At 54.7% G+C, this 21,964-nt stretch overlaps 9 protein-coding genes across 9 annotated transcripts; 5 read left to right on the forward strand and 4 right to left on the reverse strand.

The window, feature by feature from the left end:
* The first annotated feature begins 159 nt into the window (after positions 1-159).
* CC84DRAFT_1157593 (DNA topoisomerase IV, alpha subunit) lies at positions 160-1,930 on the forward strand. Its single transcript, XM_018177021.1, has 8 exons — positions 160-451; positions 495-694; positions 740-806; positions 852-960; positions 1,014-1,100; positions 1,148-1,228; positions 1,274-1,342; positions 1,386-1,930. The coding sequence occupies exons 1-8, from the start codon at positions 237-239 to the stop codon at positions 1,911-1,913; spliced, it is 1,356 nt and encodes a 451-aa protein (XP_018029873.1). The 5' UTR covers positions 160-236; the 3' UTR covers positions 1,914-1,930.
* Positions 1,931-2,297: 367 nt separating this feature from the next.
* On the forward strand, positions 2,298-4,062 carry CC84DRAFT_1169604 (uncharacterized protein). The gene has a single exon (XM_018179699.1). It carries the CDS (start codon positions 2,367-2,369, stop codon positions 3,864-3,866), a length of 1,500 nt encoding a protein of 499 aa, XP_018029874.1. The 5' UTR covers positions 2,298-2,366; the 3' UTR covers positions 3,867-4,062.
* CC84DRAFT_407517 (uncharacterized protein) lies at positions 3,996-5,205 on the reverse strand. The gene has a single exon (XM_018186075.1). The coding sequence runs from the start codon at positions 5,048-5,050 to the stop codon at positions 4,124-4,126; it is 927 nt and encodes a 308-aa protein (XP_018029875.1). The 5' UTR covers positions 5,051-5,205; the 3' UTR covers positions 3,996-4,123.
* Positions 5,206-5,507: 302 nt separating this feature from the next.
* CC84DRAFT_407542 (uncharacterized protein) lies at positions 5,508-7,932 on the reverse strand. Its single transcript, XM_018186076.1, has 5 exons — positions 7,492-7,932; positions 7,290-7,412; positions 6,882-7,236; positions 6,101-6,810; positions 5,508-6,050 (listed from the first exon to the last, which is right to left on the reverse strand). The coding sequence occupies exons 1-5, from the start codon at positions 7,841-7,843 to the stop codon at positions 5,548-5,550; spliced, it is 2,043 nt and encodes a 680-aa protein (XP_018029876.1). The 5' UTR covers positions 7,844-7,932; the 3' UTR covers positions 5,508-5,547.
* Positions 7,933-8,017: 85 nt separating this feature from the next.
* On the reverse strand, positions 8,018-9,634 carry CC84DRAFT_1104086 (alpha-ketoacid dehydrogenase kinase; the record flags this gene model as incomplete). The annotated part of the gene is made up of 6 exons (XM_018175041.1): positions 8,018-8,051; positions 8,106-8,199; positions 8,254-8,923; positions 8,977-9,259; positions 9,310-9,429; positions 9,498-9,634. 6 exons carry the CDS (start codon positions 9,632-9,634, stop codon positions 8,018-8,020), a joined length of 1,338 nt encoding a protein of 445 aa, XP_018029877.1.
* Positions 9,635-10,159: 525 nt separating this feature from the next.
* On the forward strand, positions 10,160-14,199 carry CC84DRAFT_1131493 (ubiquitin carboxyl-terminal hydrolase 21). Its single transcript, XM_018175899.1, has 4 exons — positions 10,160-10,344; positions 10,420-13,266; positions 13,314-13,743; positions 13,793-14,199. The coding sequence occupies exons 1-4, from the start codon at positions 10,336-10,338 to the stop codon at positions 13,903-13,905; spliced, it is 3,399 nt and encodes a 1,132-aa protein (XP_018029878.1). The 5' UTR covers positions 10,160-10,335; the 3' UTR covers positions 13,906-14,199.
* A 121-nt stretch (positions 14,200-14,320) lies between these two features.
* Positions 14,321-15,546, forward strand: CC84DRAFT_1169607 (endosomal cargo receptor). Its single transcript, XM_018179700.1, has 4 exons — positions 14,321-14,546; positions 14,596-14,784; positions 14,926-15,205; positions 15,264-15,546. Exons 1-4 carry the CDS (start codon positions 14,394-14,396, stop codon positions 15,272-15,274), a joined length of 633 nt encoding a protein of 210 aa, XP_018029879.1. The 5' UTR covers positions 14,321-14,393; the 3' UTR covers positions 15,275-15,546.
* Positions 15,547-19,222: 3,676 nt separating this feature from the next.
* On the forward strand, positions 19,223-20,373 carry CC84DRAFT_1210353 (uncharacterized protein; the record flags this gene model as incomplete). Its single annotated transcript, XM_018182286.1, has 2 exons — positions 19,223-19,664; positions 19,718-20,373. 2 exons carry the CDS (start codon positions 19,223-19,225, stop codon positions 20,371-20,373), a joined length of 1,098 nt encoding a protein of 365 aa, XP_018029880.1.
* Positions 20,374-21,245: 872 nt separating this feature from the next.
* Positions 21,246-21,890, reverse strand: CC84DRAFT_1050301 (uncharacterized protein; the record flags this gene model as incomplete). The annotated part of the gene is made up of 1 exon (XM_018173462.1): positions 21,246-21,890. A coding segment is annotated over one exon (645 nt), but the record flags the coding sequence as incomplete, so codon positions are not given.
* Between the last annotated feature and the right edge of the window lie 74 nt (positions 21,891-21,964).

Here is a 21,964-nt window from a genome sequence, read left to right on the forward strand (position 1 = left end):
TGACCTCCGGAGGGCTTGTACCTGCTCAGAATGTCTGGGTGCGCTCGAAGCAGAAGGAAGCGTGGTAGCACCTTCCATTTGATCTCACCACTGACCAAACAGTCGCGACTAACTTCACACGTTTCTGCACGAGTGCAGGCCGCAAGTGCACAGTACAGAGACTAATTTCACATTGCTGACCATTGCAATGGCAATGCAACAACATTTGTATTGATGATTTCCGACACACCACACTCATGATGGATGCTACTGTTGATGCAGATGCTGACGAGCTACTCTTCGAGCCCTTCTTGCCGTCGCCCCCGGACAGCTATTCATGGGATCCGTCGGAACAGAACTTAGACGACAAGATACTACAGGGCTACCTAGAAGACAGCCAGCCAATCTCAATTACGGAACTCGGCGAGGATGGCGAAAGCTCACATGGCCCTGTTACACCTGTGCCGGACAGGTACTGCCTACCGACTCTACGTTGGCACATCTAATAAATCTAGGGATTGTATCATCGGAAGAATAGAGGATATGCTGGAAAGGATTGTGGATGGTTTGCTCGCAGGGAACGAGCAACTCACCATCAATCTGAAGACACGCTCAGGCCTCAGCCGACGGCACCAGGATGCAGGCACGATCCCATCTGCAAGGGATATAGAAATCAGCTATCCGGGAAACAATGCACAAGATGCAAGACGGTTCAGTGAGTAGTGTCATGGATTATCCTGCTTCAACTGACCCTTCGCAGCCATCGTCGTACGAATCCTAGAACTCATCCACGGCTGCCTCATCGACGATGTTATTATAACCAAACGGTAACGAACACCTGCCAGTCTGGAACCTCGAACTAATCTTTGCAGTGACATGTACTACAGACACCCTGAGCTGTTCGGCAAACAGCCTGTGGTAGACCGATATGTTGATGACATAGCGTGTACTCTCGGGGTGCCGAGATCACTTCTCAACGTGGTAGGTGACGGGCCGCTACGCTTGCTGCCTTCAGACAAAAGCTGACCGCGCAGACTGCCGCAGCAAAGGGCTTGGTAGCAGGTAACTTCGTTTTGAGTCGAGCGGACGGAACTTCGATGCGTGGCTTGAGCGAACCAGAGGTGATTTTTCGATCGTATATCCTCTACAGATCTGACTTCTTTGCTAGGGTATATTGGTACCCACAATACAAGCTGGAGATGTACTAGACATGTCAGCTGTTCACTGGATCCTTGTCATCGAGAAGGAGGTGAGACTAATGGTAGCCTCTACGTCCTAGCTCACGCATCTGCAGGCAACATTTCGCTCCGTGCTTAGCTCGCCTCTCTGGAAAGTGCTTGGCACACAAGGTCTCGTCCTCACAGTGCGTAAGGAAGGAGCTTGAAGATCTCTGCTGACGATCGTAGGCAAAAGGTTATCCTGATGTCGTATCGAGGAGATTTCTTCTTCACCTTGCTGATGACTTCCCGCAAATCTCGATGCACGCACTTGTCGACTTGGACCCAGATGGAATCCATATCATGTCAACGTACAAGCACGGTTCACTTCGTCTCGCTCACGAGAACGTTGCACATGGGAATACGCCCGGAGTAAACTTGCCGAATCTACAGTGGATCGGTGTCAAGAGTCACCACATTGACCGAGCATCGGGTAACGAAGGTGACACGACAACGGCTACTCTAGCAGATGCCCAAGGCGTCATGAAGCTGACGGCCAGGGATAGGAAGAAGGCGCACCATATGCTGGAATGGGGTATTTGCAGGGAGTACGGCTCAGAGCCGGCGTGGCGGGCGGAGTTGCAACGCATGCTTATGCTGAATATCAAAGCGGAGATGCAAATATTGGACGAGCTGCCTGGAGGCCTGGTCTTATGGCTGAGCAGCCGGCTAGAAGTTATGCAAGGCGGATCATCAGACGACGAGATACTTTTTTGAGCAACAGATATATTGGCGTTTGCCACTGTCATTGCAGAGAAGGTCCCAAGTCCTGACGCAACTGCTCTAGCCATTACGCACACACTGCATATTGCCATCCCGATCGAGACAGCTCCACACCCTCTGGCGCTGCAGCTCTTCGATTGCAGCTGCTGTGGCGAAGTAGTCTGCTCTCTCGCGGATACCACCGAGCGACACTTGACGACAGAAAAAAGTCGAACAAAGCGGAGACAGCATCAGAAGTACGACGCGAGTCCAAACATGTAGATAATGGCCAGTTGGCAGTGCAGCAAATTCTCCGAAGAAACGGTAGGACAGAGGGCGCCAAGGCTTGGATGCAGCGATGGGCCAACACATGCCGCTCTCACACTGCCGTCGTCGACACGAGACTCGACCTGTGTGCGAAGCGACCATGCAGGACTGACGCGCAGCTGCAGGATAGCGATGAGCACCATGCCCGACTCTGCCACCATTTCACGCCCCGCAAGCAGTGTGCATGAAGCACGCGGCGCCCTGCCGTCTTCTGGTGCTGCTCAAAGAGCCCCTCCGAACGCCCAGCATGGCGTCCATGCTGCCATTGCAGCCTCCGCAGCGGCTGCCACGCTCCCGCCCGCAGTGACGCCGGCGACGACGACGCGCCAGTCGGTCTCGCTAGGCGTGCTCTCGACGCTGTGGAGTGCCAGCGGCCCGCCGACGGCTCTCCCGCCCGCCATCGTGACGCACGCGCCGTCGCCCGTCGATGCACACGAACAACCGTTGCAAGACCTCGCCGCCAGCGCAGGCTCGGTGCCCAGTGCAACCACCACTTTGACCAACACGCTGCCGCCCACCCAGAGTGCCGCCCTGCGCGCCCTCAATGCGCCCGCCTTCCAGGCCCACGCATCGTCGACCCCCAACACCAAGTTGGCAAAATCGGCCTCGAGCCACACCACCCTGTCGAGCCAGCCCGTCGTGGTGCGCACCTACTCAGGCTCACGGCACACCTCGCGTAACCCGTCTGGCGTCAGCTCGCCCCGCTATCCCGCCATGAATGGGCACGGATCCCAGAACCCCTCCGCGTTGTCGGCTGGGTTGGCAGGCCGCACCGAGAGGCTGCCGTCCATTGAGGACTTTTCCTTCTCGGCGATCCTCCGTGCTGTCGACCCTGAGATCAGAGATGCTATTGACGCCATTGCTGAGATCTGCGCGCGGAGCAGGCTAAGCCTGGCGGACGAGTACGACGCCCATCTGCCACCACAAGGCGAGATCACAGGCACCGGTCCAGGCTGGGCGGCAGGCGTGGGTGCTCTGGTGGGAAGAGGCCGCATATCACGCATTGGCCAGGGGTGGGCAGCAGCCGACAACACCTTGACGGCTGTGCCTGAAGCAAGCAGTTCCAGCGAGCGGCTGGCCGGCGAGACACGAGGCGCAGCAAGTAGCAAGAAGAGGAGCCAGTCGGCGTATGGGAGCTTGAAGAGCGTAATCAGCGGCGGTAGCGCGAAGCAACAACCCAGCAACCATGCTGTAGATCAGAGCGAGGTAGGCCCTTCTGGTCAGACGGTAGACGCGAAGCCTGGACCCGCCTGGGCTGTCCACAACTCGTCGAACGACCATCCTGTCATCACGGTCCCTTCTCCACAGGTATCGAACCATCTCTCGCTCGACACTTCGTCGACCATCAAGGAGACTCCTGAAGGTGCCGAAAGCAGACTATCACTACGGCCGCAGACAGCCACTCCCAAAGCTGCCTTTTCACATAGCCGAAACGCATCTCTCAACAGCTTGAATGCGTCGCGAGCGCGCTCAAGCACATTGTCTTCAATCACAGCATGGCTTCCGTGGCCTCGACCCGCTGACACCAGGACGAATGCCCCAACAGACCTCACGAAGGCTGAGACTAGGCTGAGAGAAGTGTTGATGATAGCGCAAGAGTCTGCGTTTGGAAAAGGCAAAGGAGCCATGAACAACGCGTAAAAGTTGGATGAGAAATACGCGGGCTTTGGCCACCATGTATGACCAACGTAAGAGATACCCCGAGCTGAGATCTCGATGTTCAAAAGGCGCTTGGGGTTTGCTGTCCTTCATGTGATTGGCGAGGCAGTTTGAAACCTTTTCAGAGGGAGTTATCACGACTTATGGTATAATGAATAACGACTATGTAGATAGAGCATGTCGCTCAGCGATCCCGTCGTTGCGCGTGAGCCACCGCCCCCAACCCCCATGCCCACCTTTCAGTCCCACATATTGTGCAGCACAGTCTCCTTCGGCGCAAGTCCTACCGTACAATACCCCTCGCTCATAAACTGCGGGAACTCCTCGCCCATCTCAAAAACGCAGCTGCCGCTGTACTGCTGCTTCACCAGCAGCGTCACTCCCCGCCCGTCACCGTCACCGCCACCCTCCTCCTGATCCCGCATCAACCTCGCCAGACTCAAATCACCATCCCGCTGCGCGTGCTTCACAACCTCCTCTAGCCCGGGGTACCCCCCAACCCCAAACTCAACATCCCACGCCACAAGCATACCGCCCCCACACGCGCTGGCAAACAGGTAGTCGTACAGCACGCCCATGCGCAGCCCCTCCTCCTGCTCGAGCCGCACGTCCTCCCCATCGCGCTTCATCCAGCTCCCCGCGCGCCGCGCCGCCTCGGCGCCGAACCCCGTCACGCACTCGGTGACCACGTGCCCGGCCATGCCATAGCCCTCGTGCCGCCACACGACGGTCCGCACGGGCGGATCACACAGATGCATACGGCGCCAGCTTGCCTCCTTCCTCTTGAAAGCGTCGCGCCGCCGGTTGAGCTGCGAATACACAAACGGCTTGACCGTGGCTTCTTCCTGCGCGGGGACGTCCACGTCGCCCCAGAGGACGTCCCAGTCGGGCGCCTGCTGAGCGCGTTCCAGTTCTTTGGGCGAGAGAATGAACGGGAAGGCGGACTTGAGGAGAGGATTGAGCGTGTATGAGGCGTCTGGGGACTGAGATGCCGATGCGCGGAGGAACAGTGCCGTTTGCAGCGTGGGCGACGCCGTGATCAGATTGTGCCATGTCTTGCACGTGCGTTGAGCGAGGAGAAGGGCGTGTGGAGGGAGAAAAGACAGAATGAGCTCGAGGAGCTCTGGGGTGTGTAGAGGTTGGGCAGTATAGGCTGGGTCGGCCATCGTGGTGGGTTGGTGCTTGTGAATGCAGCTATGGAATTTCGAATGATGGGACACAAAAAATAGATGTTGGTGTCGGGTCGCAAATAATGGTTCCTTCAAATAGAAACAACTTGTGTACCATACAGGCCCCAGCTTATGGTTGCCTTGGTTGCCTAAATTCCACGAATCGTACACCGTAGCCGACAAAAGGAGTGAGAACGCACCCTACTGTGAACACGCACGCTAACCTATCATAATGAGTAAAATATCGTATTATACAGTGAGTCAATACAGGAGGAGGTTCGCGCCGATGTTCCCATTTCTTTCCTCATCTACTGTAGTACGTCACAGAGAGTGAGTCAGCAAGCGATCTTGAGTGAAAGTAAACATAGAATTGGACTGGCTCGAGCAACGATGCACCCAATCCGACCCCGATGATCCGATAGCTAAAGCGAACTCAGCGCTCACAGCGCAATAACATAACCGTAACCACTTCCCCGACCAGACCACACCCAACATCAGTCAGCGCCCAGCGACATCGCCGATACCCCGTCAGATACCGAGCTCGCACCACTCGGGCTGTTCAAGAAGAAGCTATCGTACTCCTTTGATTCCCGAGCTTCATCTGAATCCAGCCTCAAATGCCTCGATTTCAGGACGAACTCATCGTAGTTCCGTTGAATAGTCGCCTGATCAGGAGTCCAGGCTTCAACAGGTGACAGCTTCAGGTCTTCAGGATTGACTGGCAAAAACTTCTCGTAGGCTACGGTAGACGTGTCTGCTTCAACTGGTGAATCAAGGTGAGCCCGTCCTGGGTGATTAAACAACATGCGTTTCACACTGCCCTTCTTGCGAAGGCCAGGCATGACTCGTGATTTTCCGGTACTGGTAGTGTATGCACGAGATTTTGAGCCGTGTGCGGGTGCCGAATTGATGCACGATTGTTTGGTTGGCGTCGAGAGCTTGATAGCATAAATGGATTGAGCTTCACCTACGCACGTGGTGGAGAGACGTCCCAAATCTGTCGAGTCAGCGAACAGTCGGTGCAAGAACGCGATCCATTTTACGAACCATCCATGTGTTTATCAGTCCATGCATCGACTGGAGCATTGTTCCCGTCGGTCATGAAATACATGGCGTCAGAGAATGTCGACCGCACCTCTTCACTCGGCCAGATTCGTTGTCGTTTCACTGTGAGTTCTGGGGTGCCCTCATCATCGAGTTCGTGCAAAGCAAACCGAGTCGATTTGGATGGTGTCCCGTCGATGAGCGAGCTTACTGCCATCTGTTTCTTTGCTTTCGGCTTAGTAGTTCTGTCGTCATAGTGTGCATCCGAATAATTATCTGTAGACGTAATGCTGCTGATATGCTCGTCCAGCGCAGCGGTTATGCGGGCGGTACTGTCCTTTTTCCATTCCGCAAGCGATGGAAGTCTAGGGCCTGCAACAGCCGACCTTTTTTCTAGTACCGCCTTTGCTTCATTGATTACACCCTGAGTCATGACTGGGTGGTTTACAGCAGGGACTTTTGGTTCCGGCGACATACTGTCCACCCGCCGTGATAGTCTGAACGAAATGTCGCCGCTTTGGAGTGACTCGGTTTGAATCATAACCGAGAGCTTGATGCTGTAACGGCTGGTACGCTGGAATCGGACTCCTGCAGGGAAACGCACTGTTGTCTTGGCAGTGAGGGTTGTTTCCAAGATGGGAGTTGCCGGGCTCGATATGTCGACATGGGGTACAACGGCCTTGAACAGATATGTGTGTCCTGCATGAGACGCTCTGTCTTAGAGTATTAGCATAATGTGCACCGACAAGTAATCTCCCTAATAGTTGTTCGTAGAATAACTCACTCAAAGGCCAAGCAATGCGAATCGACCATAAAGTCAGCGTTGCCAGGAAAGACGGTAAAACGTGGCCCAGACATATTGCCGTAGTCAGGCGAGCGCCATTTGGGGTGGATAATATATGGCGCTCCGGGAGGCAGACTGTTCGGCAGATTGTTGAAGTCAATGTTTGGCCGCTGCCAGATGACTTCGCCCACGATCGATGACAAGGACGGCGAAAAGAGAAGGTCAACCTGTACGCAAGAACGAGAGCAAGTATCGATGAAACAATCGCGTGTACACACGAAATTGTACGCAAAACCAGGCAAGTCGCCATTGGCCAGGGCCCACGCGCTCTCGGGTCGTCGCTGGTCAAGCTTGTCTAAGTCATGTCAGGCCAGCCTCGTCATGAACAAGTGTAGACGTAGGTCTAACCGAGATAGTAATATTCAAGCATCGCATGCACAAGACTTTCCAAGTCTACGTCAATATAATGCGTAACCGTGGATATGTCATCGCCGACAGCCGGTACCGTGGGGAGTAATTTGCGGATATTGCCTACTTGAATTGTCAGGTTTTGCTTGTTTGACTTGCCGCTGGAATTGAATGAATGTCACAATATCGTGGGCTGGCTCACCTGCGATTTGCTCTTCCAGCGCCTTGCGAAACACAAACTCCCATGAAAAAATCTCCTCCGCCTGTTTCATGTCGAAGCCTCTCCAGCAGGACACTGAGTCTAGATGACTGATGGGAGAATTGTTATTGAAGCAGGATCGTCGTACTTCTGGACAGTAGACCTGGATAGCACTCGACCTGCCTTCCCCTTGCAGGCCTTTTAGCTGCAGTCCATTTGCGGACAGGTCCCTGTAGTAGACGGATGACAGGCGGTCCATCGCGAAGTCGTAGTTTTCCGGTGTAGCCCGAGGGCTCGGCAGAGTAAAAGGATGTGCGTTCGTTGTCTCCGTGGAAGAAGAGGTGGTATGTGACATGACACTGGCTCGATGACGATAATGGTGGACAAAAGGAATAACAACGGCCAAGCCGGTCCTTGATTGATGCAGCCAATTGTCGCTAGAGAAAGCAATGCACGGGGAGTCAGAGTGCAAGTGTTTGGGCTGCTGGGCGACTGCATCGTCAGAAGATGCATTTTGGGGAACTGCGTTCTAAATGGCGTCCATGCTTGCCCTTGTTGTCAACCTAAAGCAACTTAGCAGGTGCTCTCCATAGTCACAGACTGCAAGCACAGCTTACCGTTCGTCCTTGTTACCGAGCTTGGAGATTTGTAGGAAGGCATCGACACCGAAGCCCTCGAGGCTGTGTATTTCTAGACTCCCAGCCCAATACTCTAAAAAGAAAACACGTTAGACTATCATCTCTTGTCCGGCAGGAGAGATCTTACCCGCGTACACCCTTGACATGGGAAGTCCTATGCCGAGGCGAAGATCTGGTGGGCGGCTGGTCAGGCTTGACAGCGAAGAGCCACCGTCATGCTTGTCATGATCTTTCGAGGCTTGGGTCCCAGGCATCTTCAACTCTTGCAGGGTACCTAGTAATTTAGGTACACGTGCCAGATTCTGCAGTCGTTTTTGGTGTCGAGGACCTTTGCTGAAGCTCCATAGGTGAGGCAGAATCTCATTGGAGATGCCACCGCCCTGATCGGAGATCCTAATGATTACATGCTGCGAAGTCTCGCAGATGAGCACCTCGATTGGTGGAGGCTTGGCACCGTGGTACTTTTTTTTCTCGATGACAGCCTGTATTGAGTTTCGGATAAGCTCGCCGATGATATACTCCAGGTGGCTTTGGATATAAGGGAAGGTGGCATCAAGATGGCCTTCGATATGGATGTCTGGGAGCTGCACGTGAGAGCCGTGGGCAGCCTTGATGAGCTCCTGCGTCGTCTTTCCGCAACGCTCGACAATCTCCTTGGCGTTGCACTTGAGGAAGATTTCGCCCACGGTATCAACGTGGGGGTCGTGCTCAGGCTGGTTGTGCGGGAAATGCCATGGGGAATTGAAGGTGTCTGTGAGCGCCAGATGCTGCTCCGCAATGACACGGCGAGAGATGCGCTGCCCATGTTACTTGATGTTCCGCGTTTACGCGGCAAGAAGGGTGATCGTACCGATCGCAGCATGGTGTTCATGAACTTGTCCGTCTCCTCGGGCCGCATCAGGCCACGCACTTCCAGCACACCGAGGGCCAGCCTGGGAATGACGGTCGCATGCTCCGTCAACGTCTCCTGCAATATCTTGCAATACCGCTCATTATCATCGAGGGACCGAATCTCTGGGACGCGGCGAAAGCGCTCGAAGGCAGTGAGGTACAGTTCGTAGACGTGGGCGAGATGGGGGTTTGCAACGACAACATAGGGCAGCGTCTGGATGTCGCGAAGACGGTGGGCTATCCTGCAGGGCTTCAGCACGCATTCCCGCAGCACGTCGGGGGGTCGCAGTACCGCGTGGGCAGCTCCAAGCGGCAGTAGTTGGCGCCGTCGAGCAGACGGGACTGGGTGAGGGTGCGGCCGAAGAAGGTCAGACGGCGCAGGCTGATGGGCCTCGCCTCGCGCTGGACCCATCTACGAATACGTGTCAACCATGTCCTAGTCACGGGGGAGCGTCGTGGTGGACGTCGGGCACGACATACTCGTCCAGGGCCGATGACGGACGCCATGCGGGTGCGTGTGCAACCGCGGCGGCGGCATGGGCAGCTCTTCTCTGGCCCGGCGGGCACAAGAAGTGCGAGGGAGCTCGCGTCAAGCTTCTGCAGCGGGGTGCGCGCATCCAAGGCGCCCTACACGGGGTTGCCATCGCCATGGCAGCTCGGGCAAGAGGAGAGGTGGGGAGCACAGGTCAGCGTCGGCGCGCGAAACTCTGCTCGACGAGCTGCATAGACGCGCGGTGGCCGGTCACAGCAGGCGTGCGGCGCGAGTGGTGCGGCGATGCATCCTGCGCGCCATCATGTCGAGGAGCTACAGTGGGACCGGGCGGCCTGCGTGCGTTCGCTGCGGCAGTCTCAGTGTTTGCGCGGCAGCATGACGTTGGTCCTGGGCCTGATTGCAGGCACTGGCACTGGCAGGGCACGACTCGCAGCAGCCCTCGGCACTCTGCACAGAGGCTTCGCTGGACGTCGACTCCCTCCCGCACTGCCCAGAGACGCGACTGCCACGCTCGCAGCCCTCGCACGCCGACGGCGCTGTTGTTGTTGTTGTTTTCGCGCGCTCGCACACTGCACGGGCGTCTGCAGGCACGGCGGCGAATCGTCATTGTCCACTCCACCACCGCCACCTTTTTAGCGAGGCAGGTCCGTTTCCTCCACGCATCTGCACCAGGCCTGCGCTCCACCCTCCTCCTGCGACTGGCGCGCACTCCAAGGCTCCTGCGACCCCGGGTGACCCAGACCGAGTGCCCTGCACCTCCACCGACCCGCCCGTCGCCTCTGCGCCCTTCTGCTCCCGCGACCGCACCCGCCGCGCGCCGCAGCCATGGACCAGGTAAGCTCCCATGCCGCCACAGCTGCCCTCGACGCCCCGGACACGCCGCCGCCGCTGACCCCGCGTGCTGCTCAGATCGGGAGTGACATGGTCGTCGAGCCCGACTTCGACGAGAAGCACCATGTTGCCATCATCACCGCCGACAGTGACGACACCATGGACGAAGCCGACGCAGACGAAGAGCCCCGCGCCGACGAATTCGACGCCTTCTTCAAGAAGCACATGCCCGAGCTCGCCGACCAGGAGACTGAGGCCGAGACGTACTGCACGTGGGAGATCAAGGACTGGCGGACCCTCACCCGCCGCGAGCATGGTCCTGTCTTCGACTGCGGCGGCTCTCCCTGGCGCATACTCTTCTTCCCCTTTGGCAACAACGTCGACTTTGCCTCCTTCTACCTCGAGCAGGGCTTTGAGGAGAAGAAGGTACCCGAGGACTGGTACGCCTGCGTGCAGTTCATGCTTGTCCTCTGGAACCCAAACGACCCGTCCATGTACATCACACACACCGCCACACACCGCTTCACCGCCGATGAGGGAGATTGGGGCTTCACGCGCTTTGCCGAGCTTAGGAGGCTGTTTGCGGCGAGCTGGGATGAAAGAGGCCGGCCCATGGTCGAGGACAACATGGCAAACGTCACAGCTTACGTCCGCGTGCTCAAGGACCCGACGGGCGTTCTGTGGCACAATTTTATTAATTATGACTCCAAAAAGGAAACGGGCATGGTTGGGCTCAAGAACCAGGGTGCCACGTGCTATCTGAATTCCCTCCTGCAGTCGCTTTTCTTTACCAATGCTTTCCGCCAGGCCGTCTACCAGATCCCAACCGAAAAGGAAGAGAACCGCACCGACAGCGCTTTCGCTCTCCAGCGGTTATTCTACCTCCTACAAACGTCCAACAATGCCGTGGCGACTACCGATTTGACACACTCGTTTGGATGGGACTCCAAGCAGATTTTTGAGCAGCAAGATGTGCAGGAACTATCACGTGTGCTCATGGACAAGCTGGACGAAAAGATGAAGGGAACCGAAGCTCAAGGCGCCCTCGAGAGGATGTTCGTGGGCAAGATGAAGACATACATAAGCTGTATCAATGTGGCTTACGAATCCTCGCGGATGGAAGAGTTCTGGGATATCCAACTGAACGTCAGCGGTAACAAGAACCTCGACGACAGCTTCAAGGATTACATACAGGTCGAGACCATGGATGGCGACAACAAGTACCACGCTGAGGGGCACGGCCTACAAGATGCGAGAAAGGGCGTCATCTTCGAGTCGTTCCCCCAGGTTCTCCATCTCCAGTTGAAGCGCTTCGAATACGATATACAACGCGACGCCATGATGAAAGTGAACGACCGCTACGAATTTCCTGACGTCTGGGACGCCTCGCCGTACCTATCCGAAACCGCCGACCGATCGGAGCCCTGGATCTACCATTTGCACGGCGTCTTGGTGCATAGCGGTGACCTGAACGCAGGCCATTACTACGCATTCTTGAAGCCCGAGAAAGAAGGCCACTTCTACAAGTTCGACGATGACCGAGTCACTCGGGCTACAGATCGCGAGGCACTGGAAGAGAATTTCGGTGGAGACTACACACAGGCCAATGGAAACGTTGGCCAGCGAAATCCCTACACGCGGACCTGGTCGGCCAAACGCTCTATGAGTGCTTACATGTTGGTGTACATTAGGGAGAGTCGGTTGGACAAAATGTTATTGCCTGGGATCGAAGTCAAGGCTCCTCAACATCTTGCCGACCGTGTCGCGGAAGAAAAAGCGGCCTTCGAACGTAGGCGGAAAGAACGCGAAGAAGCACATTTGTACATGGAAGTCGCTGTGGCCTCCGAGCGAGAATTCCGGCTTCACCAAGGCTTCGACATCGTCCCCTGGAAAGCCGAAACGGAAAGTGACGCGAACCCAAAGGTGCATCGTGTGCTCAAGGCAACTACCATACTGGAGTTCATGAACACAATGGCCGAAGAGCTCGGAACGGAGGCTGATATGCTCCGACCCTGGTCCATGGTTAACCGACAGAACGGAACCACGCGCCCCGACGTACCCATTAGTTTTCTCGAGATGTCGATGGATCTGGCATGTCAGAAGTACGGCACGAAGACCGCACCAATGAGACTTTGGATCGAAAAGGCCGAGGAGCGCGACGGAGATGGCAAGCCTGTGTTCGGTGGCGACTTTATCGACGCGAAGAACCTACAAGGCAGCAAGACGTTGATGCTCTTCCTCAAGCACTTTGATGCCAAAACTCAGAGCTTGTTTGGAATTGGCAACGTCTATGCGTCCAGTTTGGACAAGGTTGTCGACCTCGGCCCACAAATCTGCAAGGTCATGGGTTGGCCCGCATCTACTCAATTCCAGCTATCTGAGGAGATAAAACAGAACATGATTGAGGGCATGAAGCCCAAGATGACTCTTGCTCAATCAGAAATCCAGGATGGCGACATCATCACAGTGCAGAAGACGCTGTCAGATAAGGAGATGACCCAGATCACGGGCTCTGGCGGTTACACTAACGCCAAAGATTTCTACGACTATCTTCTGAACCGCATCCAAGTGGAATTCGCTCCCCGATTAGGCGATTCGACGCAACTGCCCATCTTCACATTAACTCTCAGTAAGAAGATGACATACGAGCAGTTTTCCACAAAGGTCGCCGAACACCTGAAGATTGAGCCTACGCATGTCCGGTTTACTACAGTCAATGCCGCCGGAAAACCAAAGCAAGCGATCAAATTCTCACAGCAGGGCACGTTAAATAGCATCCTCTTCCCCGGGCCCTATACCTACGGCGGCAACACGATGGTCCGATCCGATCAACTGTTCTACGAGGTACTGGACATGAGCTTGAAAGAGTTGGAGCAAAGGAAGGCTCTGAACATTACGTGGCTGCCAGAAGGTCTGACCAAAGAGGTATGTTTCCTACGCTGGCGGAAGCAGTACGCGCTAATACAAGATAGGAGCAATACCAGCTGATGATTCCGCGAAACGCCAGCATATCAGATGTTCTGGAGGCTTTGCAGAAAAAGGCTAACATAAGCGACGAGGTTATGCAGAAAGTACGCGTATTCGAAGCCCACAACAATAAGTTTTACAAGTCACTCGCGCCTGACTTTCAGGTCATGGGCATTGGCGAATACTTGCAACTGTACGCTGCGGCTTTCCCTGATGACGAATCAACCAAGAAAATCACGGCGTTCCACTATGACAAAGACGTATCGAAGGTCCACGGTATTCCCTTCCAATTCTCCCTCAAGGAGGGCGAGGCTTTCAGCGACACGAAGCAACGTCTTTCCGATTTTACGAAGATCAAAGGCAAGCAGTTTGACAAGATCAAGTTGACTCTGGTCTCAAGGGCGTCGTATTCGAGACCGGAACCAATTGACGATGGTGAGTTCATTTTGACCACACAGTCGAACACGTTTCTAACTTTCGGTAGACGAGATTCTCTGGGACCTGATAGGCAATCGGGACGATATAGCGATCGGGTTGGATCACGCCAACAAAACGCGGAGCTTCTGGGGCAAGTCCGATTCCATCTTCATCCGGTAAAGGGGTGTACAGGCGGCATGTACGTTTTATTTGCGGGGATTGATATTCATTCCCAAGGTGTGCGGCGCAGTCTGGTAGCGACTGCTTGCTTTTTATTTGAACTCGGAATGCTTCTTGTGCATATATAGACACCACAGAGTGCGTTCTCATGGATTGGAATGTGAAGGTTGGTGTTGAGCACGTAGAGTAGGGCTAGCACGGTAGAGTGTTTTTGGATGCGGGGCGGGGCGTGAGGGCTGCATTATGGAACGAAACGAGCATACATCATCCGATCATAAAGAATAATGTTATCACAATCCTCTGGACGTTTTCTCTCGAATGCGATCGTGTGTAGGTTGGAGGTGCGGGCCGACGCCTTCTCTGATTGGTCAATCCGCCTCCTCCGCCGCAGGCCGACGTTGTTCCGAAACGAACACCTGGAACGTCGCATGTCAACCCTGGGAACGACTTGAAGGCCCGCGTGTCGAACAAACGCAACCACCACCACGATGCGGACCTTTGCAGCTCTGACAGGCCTGCTGGCCTACTGCGCGACGGCGGTCTCGGCGACGGCCCTCACATACCGCATGGAGCCCCACGAGCGGGCTTGCTTCTTTACCAATGTCGAGACCAAGGGCACCAAGGTGGCCTTCTACTTCGCCGTACGCTTGCCTACACCCTCTAGGAAGACGCAGCTGACACCGTCCGTAGGTCCAATCCGGCGGCTCCTTTGACGTCGACTACGCAGTTACCGGCCCCGGCGACAGGGTGATATTGGACGGCACCAAGGAGCGCCAGGGCGACTTCGTGTTCACGGCCAACGACGAGGGCGAGTATCGCTTCTGCTTCAACAACGAGATGAGCACTTTCGCCGAAAAGACGGTGGACTTCGAGATCGCGGTACGGGCACCTTTCCATCCTACTATCATCCCCGATACTTCTTTCTTCGAGTCCCTAACCCCTCCTCAACTTCAAAACTGGATTTCACAATACAACTCAAGATATGAGAAAGGCTTGATGTCTAACACAGGCGCCCCACAGGTCGAGAACGAGGTCCGCGCGCAGCTGCCGAGCAAGCAGGGAGCCGGAACGGAGCAGACGAGCGTGCTCGAGGAGAGCATCCTCAAGTTGAGCGCCCAATTGAGCACCATCAGCAGGAACCAGAAGTACTTCAGGACCAGGGAGAACCGGAATTTCAGCACTGTGAAGAGCACCGAGAAGCGGATCTTCAACTTCAGCATGATGGAGGTGGGGTTGATGGTTACCATGGCCGGGCTGCAGGTCTTCATCGTGCGCTTCTTCTTCCAGGGCGCGCGAAAAGGTAAGAAATGCTTTACATCCGTGCAGACCATGTACTCTTACGCTAACTGGCACCACAGGTTACGTATGAGCGAGCACATGCAAGGCGGCACAAGACGACAGTATTCGTATGGCATCGGAGAAAAAGAGCGAGGGCTTGCGCGCTGGGACAGGCCTCCTCAGGGGCGTATGGAGGGTCCAGGTCAATTGTGTATCATCATAGCGGCATTTGTTTGGGATACGGAGTCAAGACAGGATCGATTAACGAGATATCATCTGAGCTTCTGCATGCTTTACGGCACTCAGTCTTGCGTTTTCGTCAAAAGCTAGCTTGGGGTAACTCAGGATATCAAAACTTTGGACAACATCCTTTCTTCATATCTTCTCCCAGATGACATTTACTTGGGCACAATCCCTCATCAAAAGGTCGCATGGGGCTACTTAGGGTATTCACTTCTGGGACGGTACCTGCCTTCACTCGGTTGCCTCTGACGACAGCTCACTGTCTCATATCAACACGCCCAGCACGACGTCGTAATCCCCTTTCCTCTACATCCCACTTCTGATCCCCTACAGACGTACAAAGCACGATGCAATCCCCGCGCGGCCTAATGCCGCAAACCGGCACGAGTCCTGCCCAGGACACTTTTGAGAGAGACCGCGTGCAGGCTCGGCAGATCGCGCAGGAGGCAGCTGGTGTAAGTATCGACAGTCCAGCCTGTGGTAACTTGGGGGCGCTGACGCGGCGTAGGCCTTGTACGGCGTTCTCCAGCCCCAGCACCAGCGGAGTCTCCCGCCTGTGGACCTGTTTGCGGTGGGGGGAACTCACCCTCACCCAAACACAAGCCGCACGAAGAGAAAGCGGGATGACTTCGTCGACATCACCTCCGACAGCGATTCACCTCGCGATAAACGCCCACGTCTTTCACCGCCAAAGAGCGCCCTACCGCAACCGTCGCCGACGAAGAGACAACGCCCTGCCGACGCGCTCCGCAAGCAGGAGCGGCTCGAGCTCAAAGAGGCCGACGAGCAACTGATGCGAGAGCTCCAAGCCGCAGAGGTACGTAAGAGCAAGGTGCAACGCCTGCGAGGCAAGCCCAACAGCCCCGAGAACCGTCCAGAGAAGAATCTTTCGGTCTACGAAGAGTTTCAGAAGATTCAGCAAGAAGCCGCACAAGGCGAACCGACGCAAACGAGAAAGCGCACCCAGAGGAGCGCCAGCCCGGAGAAATCCACCAAGCCTGCGCGTCGCGGCAGCACCGCCGAAGAACGCAGGGCTAGCAAACACACGCATCGGGCCCTAAGGAGCAGCAGCCAAGAGAAGCAACCGCAAAAGAAGCTCTCGGTATACGAGGAGTTTCAGAAGATCGAACGCGAAGCCTCGCAACAAGAGCACCCACGCAAGAACATCTCAGTCTACGAGGAATTCCAGAGGGTCGAGCGAGAAACCGCACAATACAAGCCGACGCAAACTGGAAAGCGCACCACAAGAAGTGCCAGTCCCGAGAAATCTACCAAGCGTTCGCGTCGAGGCCGTATACCTGAAACACGTAGAGCTTGCAAGCAAGCTATGCGGGTCGATATGGAGCGCGCCAACTCTGAGGAGCTGAGCGCTCTCCAACAGCAATTCCAAGTCCAGCCTCGTGCCACAGGATCCACGGAACCGGACTCCCACAAGATGCCGCCGCCTCCACCACCGAAGAACTCGACAGAGCACCCTATGGTTGCGTCTCAGCCCCTCAGCGGCCAGACCATCCCCAAGCAGACTCGGCCCCAATACATCGACATGTTTGCTCCGATCAATCCCTTCTGCGTTTCTAGCCATCGACCTTCAAGCGAGAGCGTTCCATCTAAACACATCAGCGGTCCTAGAGAGACTCAATTCAGGCCTTTCTCACCTTTCCTACCTAGTAACGCAATTGGACACCCTATGGTCCCCTCTCAACCCGATAGCGGTCCGGCCATCCACAAGCAGACCCAGCCCAGACCTTTCAGCCCCATCTCCCCGTTCGATGTCCCGAACGTGTCAAGAAACTATCCCTCAACCGAGAACGTTCCGTATCAGAAATTCAGCGGCCCGTCCAGTACCAAGGGGACCCAGTCTGACGATGTCACGTATCAAAATCTTGGCGACCCGGCAATGCCCAGGAAGACTCAACCCAGGCCCTTCAGTCCGTTCGCCCCATCCCATCCCTTGAACGCAGAGAGGTCCCATCGCTCCAATGACACTCTACTCCGCAAGCACCATAATGCCCGCATTACCAAGCAGTCCTACCATAACGCACATAAGCTCCCGTGCTCAACGCAAGAGATCCAGCACCGCACACAGCTCCAAGAAGCCGAGCTCCGCGCCCAGGAGCGCATCCGGAGGGAACAACAAGAGAAGAAGAACTACATTCACAGGTACACGCGCCACAGTGAGGGGCTGCGTGATGGCGTGCACATGAGCGAAGTCGAGCTCAACCACATCCCGTTCAGCATGTGTGAGTACTTGGCTTCGACTACCTACCGATATGGCCACCTCTCGAGCATAAACCCGCACGTGGCGATCCCATCGGTTGAAAACTTTGTCGACTTGACTGATGAGGGCAACGGCTCCGGCGTCGGTGCTGGGCTTGCGGGTCCCAACAAGGACAACGTCTCTCTTGACGTCGGTGCTGGAAACAAAGTCGCCGGTCCATCCAGCTCCGTCAACCTCACAAATGGGCTTCACGCCGAGAGGGACCTCACCCCACTCTTCGACACGCCCGTCCCGCACGCCAGGTTCCTCAATGAGTATGAGCTGCCGTCCATCGTACCAGGCGAGCTGGACTTCACCACAACATTCGCCGGATCAACGGGTATATTCCTGGAGCCTGTGTGGGACGCTGATGAAGACTGCTGGAGGGCTCCGAGTCCCGGAATGACGCAGGAACGCGTGAGTGTGGAGGAGATGCTCACGTCTGTGGAATACATTCATGAGAACATCGAGGAATATCAGTCCGAGGAGTTGACACGGCTTGTAGAAGCGAAAGCGCGTAAAGATTCAACGACCAATCACTCTAAGAAGTGAACCCAGGGCTTGGTGCAGTGTCGTTCACTGACTTTGCTTCATCCAAGGGCTGGCGTTGAGTTGGACTTTGCTAAGATGAATGGAACAAATAACCGGCGTTTGGAGTTGGAGTTGAGGCGATATCGTACGACACCTGCTACGATATCATGTTCAGTCTGCCCTTTTCTTCCTTTTTGGTTTGGACACGACCCGTACAGGGAGATACCCAGGGATTGGTACTTACTTTGCGGATGTCAGAGTTCGGACAGGGTCGTACGCACTGCGTTGCAATGCAGAGCGCGTATCTGGTCTGCCCCTTTCTTTTTCATACCCAAGAGTTGACACTTGCTTTGCGGATGGCGGAGCTCACGCGAAAGCGTTCGTACTTCCTTTCGACGCGGAACGCATACCTGGCCTCCCGTTACCTTTTTGCTTCACCGTGCCTTGTATAAGGAGATACCCGCCAGCTTCCAAGAATCTTGCCTCTTACTTCTTGAACGGCCGACTCGATCCGTATGCGTATTGCGGATAGAAAATTACAAAATATTATGATTTTCAATACTATGACGATCTTTTGGGTACATGGAAAGAAGGCGAAGTGGAGTTGCTACCGTGTGATTGTCTAGTGCTCTTGGTTTTACTAGAGTGGCGATGGGGAAATAGAACAAAGGGCTATTCATAGTGGGTAGGCGGCGTCGTTCACAAAGACGGGCGGCACAGTGACTGTGACTATTGAAGATCTCGGCTGTGACACACACAGTCTGAGCGAACGTCTTTGATGAGCCACGATTGACAGTGGGCGGTCGTTTGCATGTTTCAAGGACGTGCACTATGACTCGTCAAGCATGCTTTGACGCACTTGTCACCGCCGCTCTTCACAGCCGCTCCGCCAAGTAATCTCTCTCTCTCCCTCTTTCTTTGTCTATATAAGCAACTCCCTTTAATCACGCTGCATTGTGGAATCCGTTTGCGGAAAAATCAAACCTCGCCGATTCATCCGCAACCGATATGACCCTCGACGATCCTACCAGCGCCAGCTCCAGGCTCTTCTCCCTCCCGGAACTTCTGAATTCCATATTTCTTCACCTACCCTACACTGACCTGCTTCATTGCCGCGCCATATGTGTCTTATGGAAGCATTGCATTGACGTACCTCTTGCAGTGCGCCAACGCATGTGGAAAGCGCCCACCAAGACACGAGAAGGCGAAGAACCGCATTTCGAAGTAGTTTCTGAGAAGGCTGGAAAAGTCGTGTATACTCAGGGCAACGCTGAATGGCACGGCCGCAAGATTCTAGAGAAGAGCCAGGAGATCCGGCTAGCATTTTTGAGCGAGGCGATACCAGGTCAGGAGATGCCAACCGGAAAATATGCGACAGAGATGCAGGAGTCTCGAAACTATGCGATGAGGAGCGTGAATTTTCAGAACGAGTGGCCAGATGGGTACTGTGGTGAGTTAATATCTTGCCTCCTTCCATTGTTTACATGTATATTTTCTAACAAGGCTATGTGAATGCTGCAGAGATAGTATGCTCCCTATGCGATAGGTTCCACACACGTGTCCGTTTCGAGAACCTGCATCCGATTCTTCAGTTTCTTGAGGCCTATGAAATCTGCTTCACAGGAGTGGCGGATCGTCTTATCGTGGAATATGGTGATATGTATTGCCCTGCCTGGATAGCCCTGCGGTGCTTTGGGGAGTTCGGACGGGATATGCTATCTTTCGCCAGGGGATTACGCCGTGCGATGGAGAATGCTCATCTCCACGACGACCTGTTTATCAACCCCCCTGTGACGCTGGTAGCAGCTCCAGAGACCGGTCGAGCGGTCGCAGCCACAGGAGGACTTCTAGTTAGGGACATTTTACTCATCCTACTTGAGTTATTTCATTACCGCTTCAAGTTTAGGGCTGCGAAAACAGCGCTAGATCTCCAGCGAGCGATTAAAAACGAACTTCACATCAGAGAAAACAATGATCGAGAAGCTCAGATAGCACCCTCTCAAACTGAAACAGCCCTAAGACAGAAAATTGCGAAAACCGTGGTCATCCTGGAACGTTTCTTGGTCACAATGGAGGATATCAATGATATCCTCCATGGCGTGAAGGGGTGGTCGAGGGTTGACTTTTGTATCGGCAAGGAGTTTGATGTAAACATTTAGCAGGCTACTGAATCGACCGGTGAGATATGAGCATTCGCATATCGCGAGACAGGGAAGGTATATGCTTGCAACCGCATGAAATAGTTAGCCGTTGTATTAGATGGCTTCACAGACTTTACTGATGCTGTTCTCCCACCCAAGTAGCGAGTTGATCAGAGAGATATAAGTTATCATTTTTGAAAATTTTAAGCAGCATGTTTGAAAACAAGGGTGGAGAACAGTGCATTGCAAATATCCAATTAGCAGTAAAACGGATCGTGGCAAGTAACGCACTCGAACCTCGCCACGTGTGATGCCCGCGTTGCGGAGAGTTGGCATTTGGTAACTAAGGGGTCCGTTGTGAGAAGTCAGCGTCTATATAGCAATCGATGCAAAATGGAATTGTGAGTGGGAATTCCAGTATCCTATACTGCACTCCAATCACCCCTTACGCCTTCGCCATCATCCGCTATTGCCCATTCCTCCCTCCTTGCATTTTCTCTGCTCACCCTTTCTCCATCGCTGCTTCCACCCCGACTCAAGATCTCACTCCTCACATCCAACTCAGTAGTCATCAATATACCTCCCGCAGCAATGATCTGATGGAATGGACTTTCGTGCCCATCCTCGTCGCTCCCCTCAACGTTACACTCCCTTGGCCAGATGATGTCTTCACTACGTGATCTTTTTAGTGTCGAGGACCCCGTCAAAGACGAAACGTTGGTGTCGAGACCCAGATTATGTTTGTTCGACTGCGTGAGCGAGATCGAAAGCGAAGGAAGCTGGTACGAATCGGTGCGTGAGAGAGAGGATGTGCCGCGAGATTTCGGGTTTCGGCGGCGCCTTCGACCGGAAGGGTAGTGGTGCGATGAACGTGGGGGTGGCGGCGGAACAGATTTGAACGAGGCGATGTTTGCGGCTATGAGAGCGGATTGGACTTCGAGAAGAGACCAGAAGGTGATTCGCATAGCGTCCTGTCGGACGTCACTGGAGGCTGCAGAAGTTTTGAGCAACGTGATCCTCAGGATACTACACGTTGTCGCTAAAAGACCCAAGGCCACGAGTATAATGGCCAGAATTCCCTCGCGGGTCGGGACCAACCCTGCCTGCGCGAAGGTTAACGGCGCCAAAGCAAGGACCAGATCTGTAGCAGTGCCGACACCAGCATGTGCGTATTGGCCTGCAAGTACTGCGCTACTGGCAGTACAGACAGCATCCCTATCGACCGGCTCGCTCCATATGTAAGCCAGTGGTATGCATTGCACTACCAGAAAGACCAGGTCGATAATGCAAAAGACGACTTGCGCGGCGATAAGGAGGGAGAGCGTGATCCGCCATGGACGACCTTGTTTGAGTTGGAGGAGCGCGAATATAACACTGATCCTGACGAGAGCTGTAGCCGGTATCCATAGTAGTTCTGAAGCGAAAAGAAGATGGTGGGCGTGAAGTCTGGAGTATTGTAAAGATGAGATGGTGTTATTGCCGAGGCCATACGTGGTCGCAGCTATGACAAGAGACCATTCTACCAGTGAAAGCAGCTTCTTGGGGTCAGTCTGGGGTTTGAGCACTGAACACTGACATACAGTAGCTGGTGTGATACTATAGTCGTCCC

This window comes from Paraphaeosphaeria sporulosa, assembly GCF_001642045.1.
Source record: "Paraphaeosphaeria sporulosa strain AP3s5-JAC2a unplaced genomic scaffold CC84scaffold_15, whole genome shotgun sequence".
NCBI classification, from domain to species: Eukaryota; Fungi; Ascomycota; class Dothideomycetes; order Pleosporales; family Didymosphaeriaceae; genus Paraphaeosphaeria; species Paraphaeosphaeria sporulosa.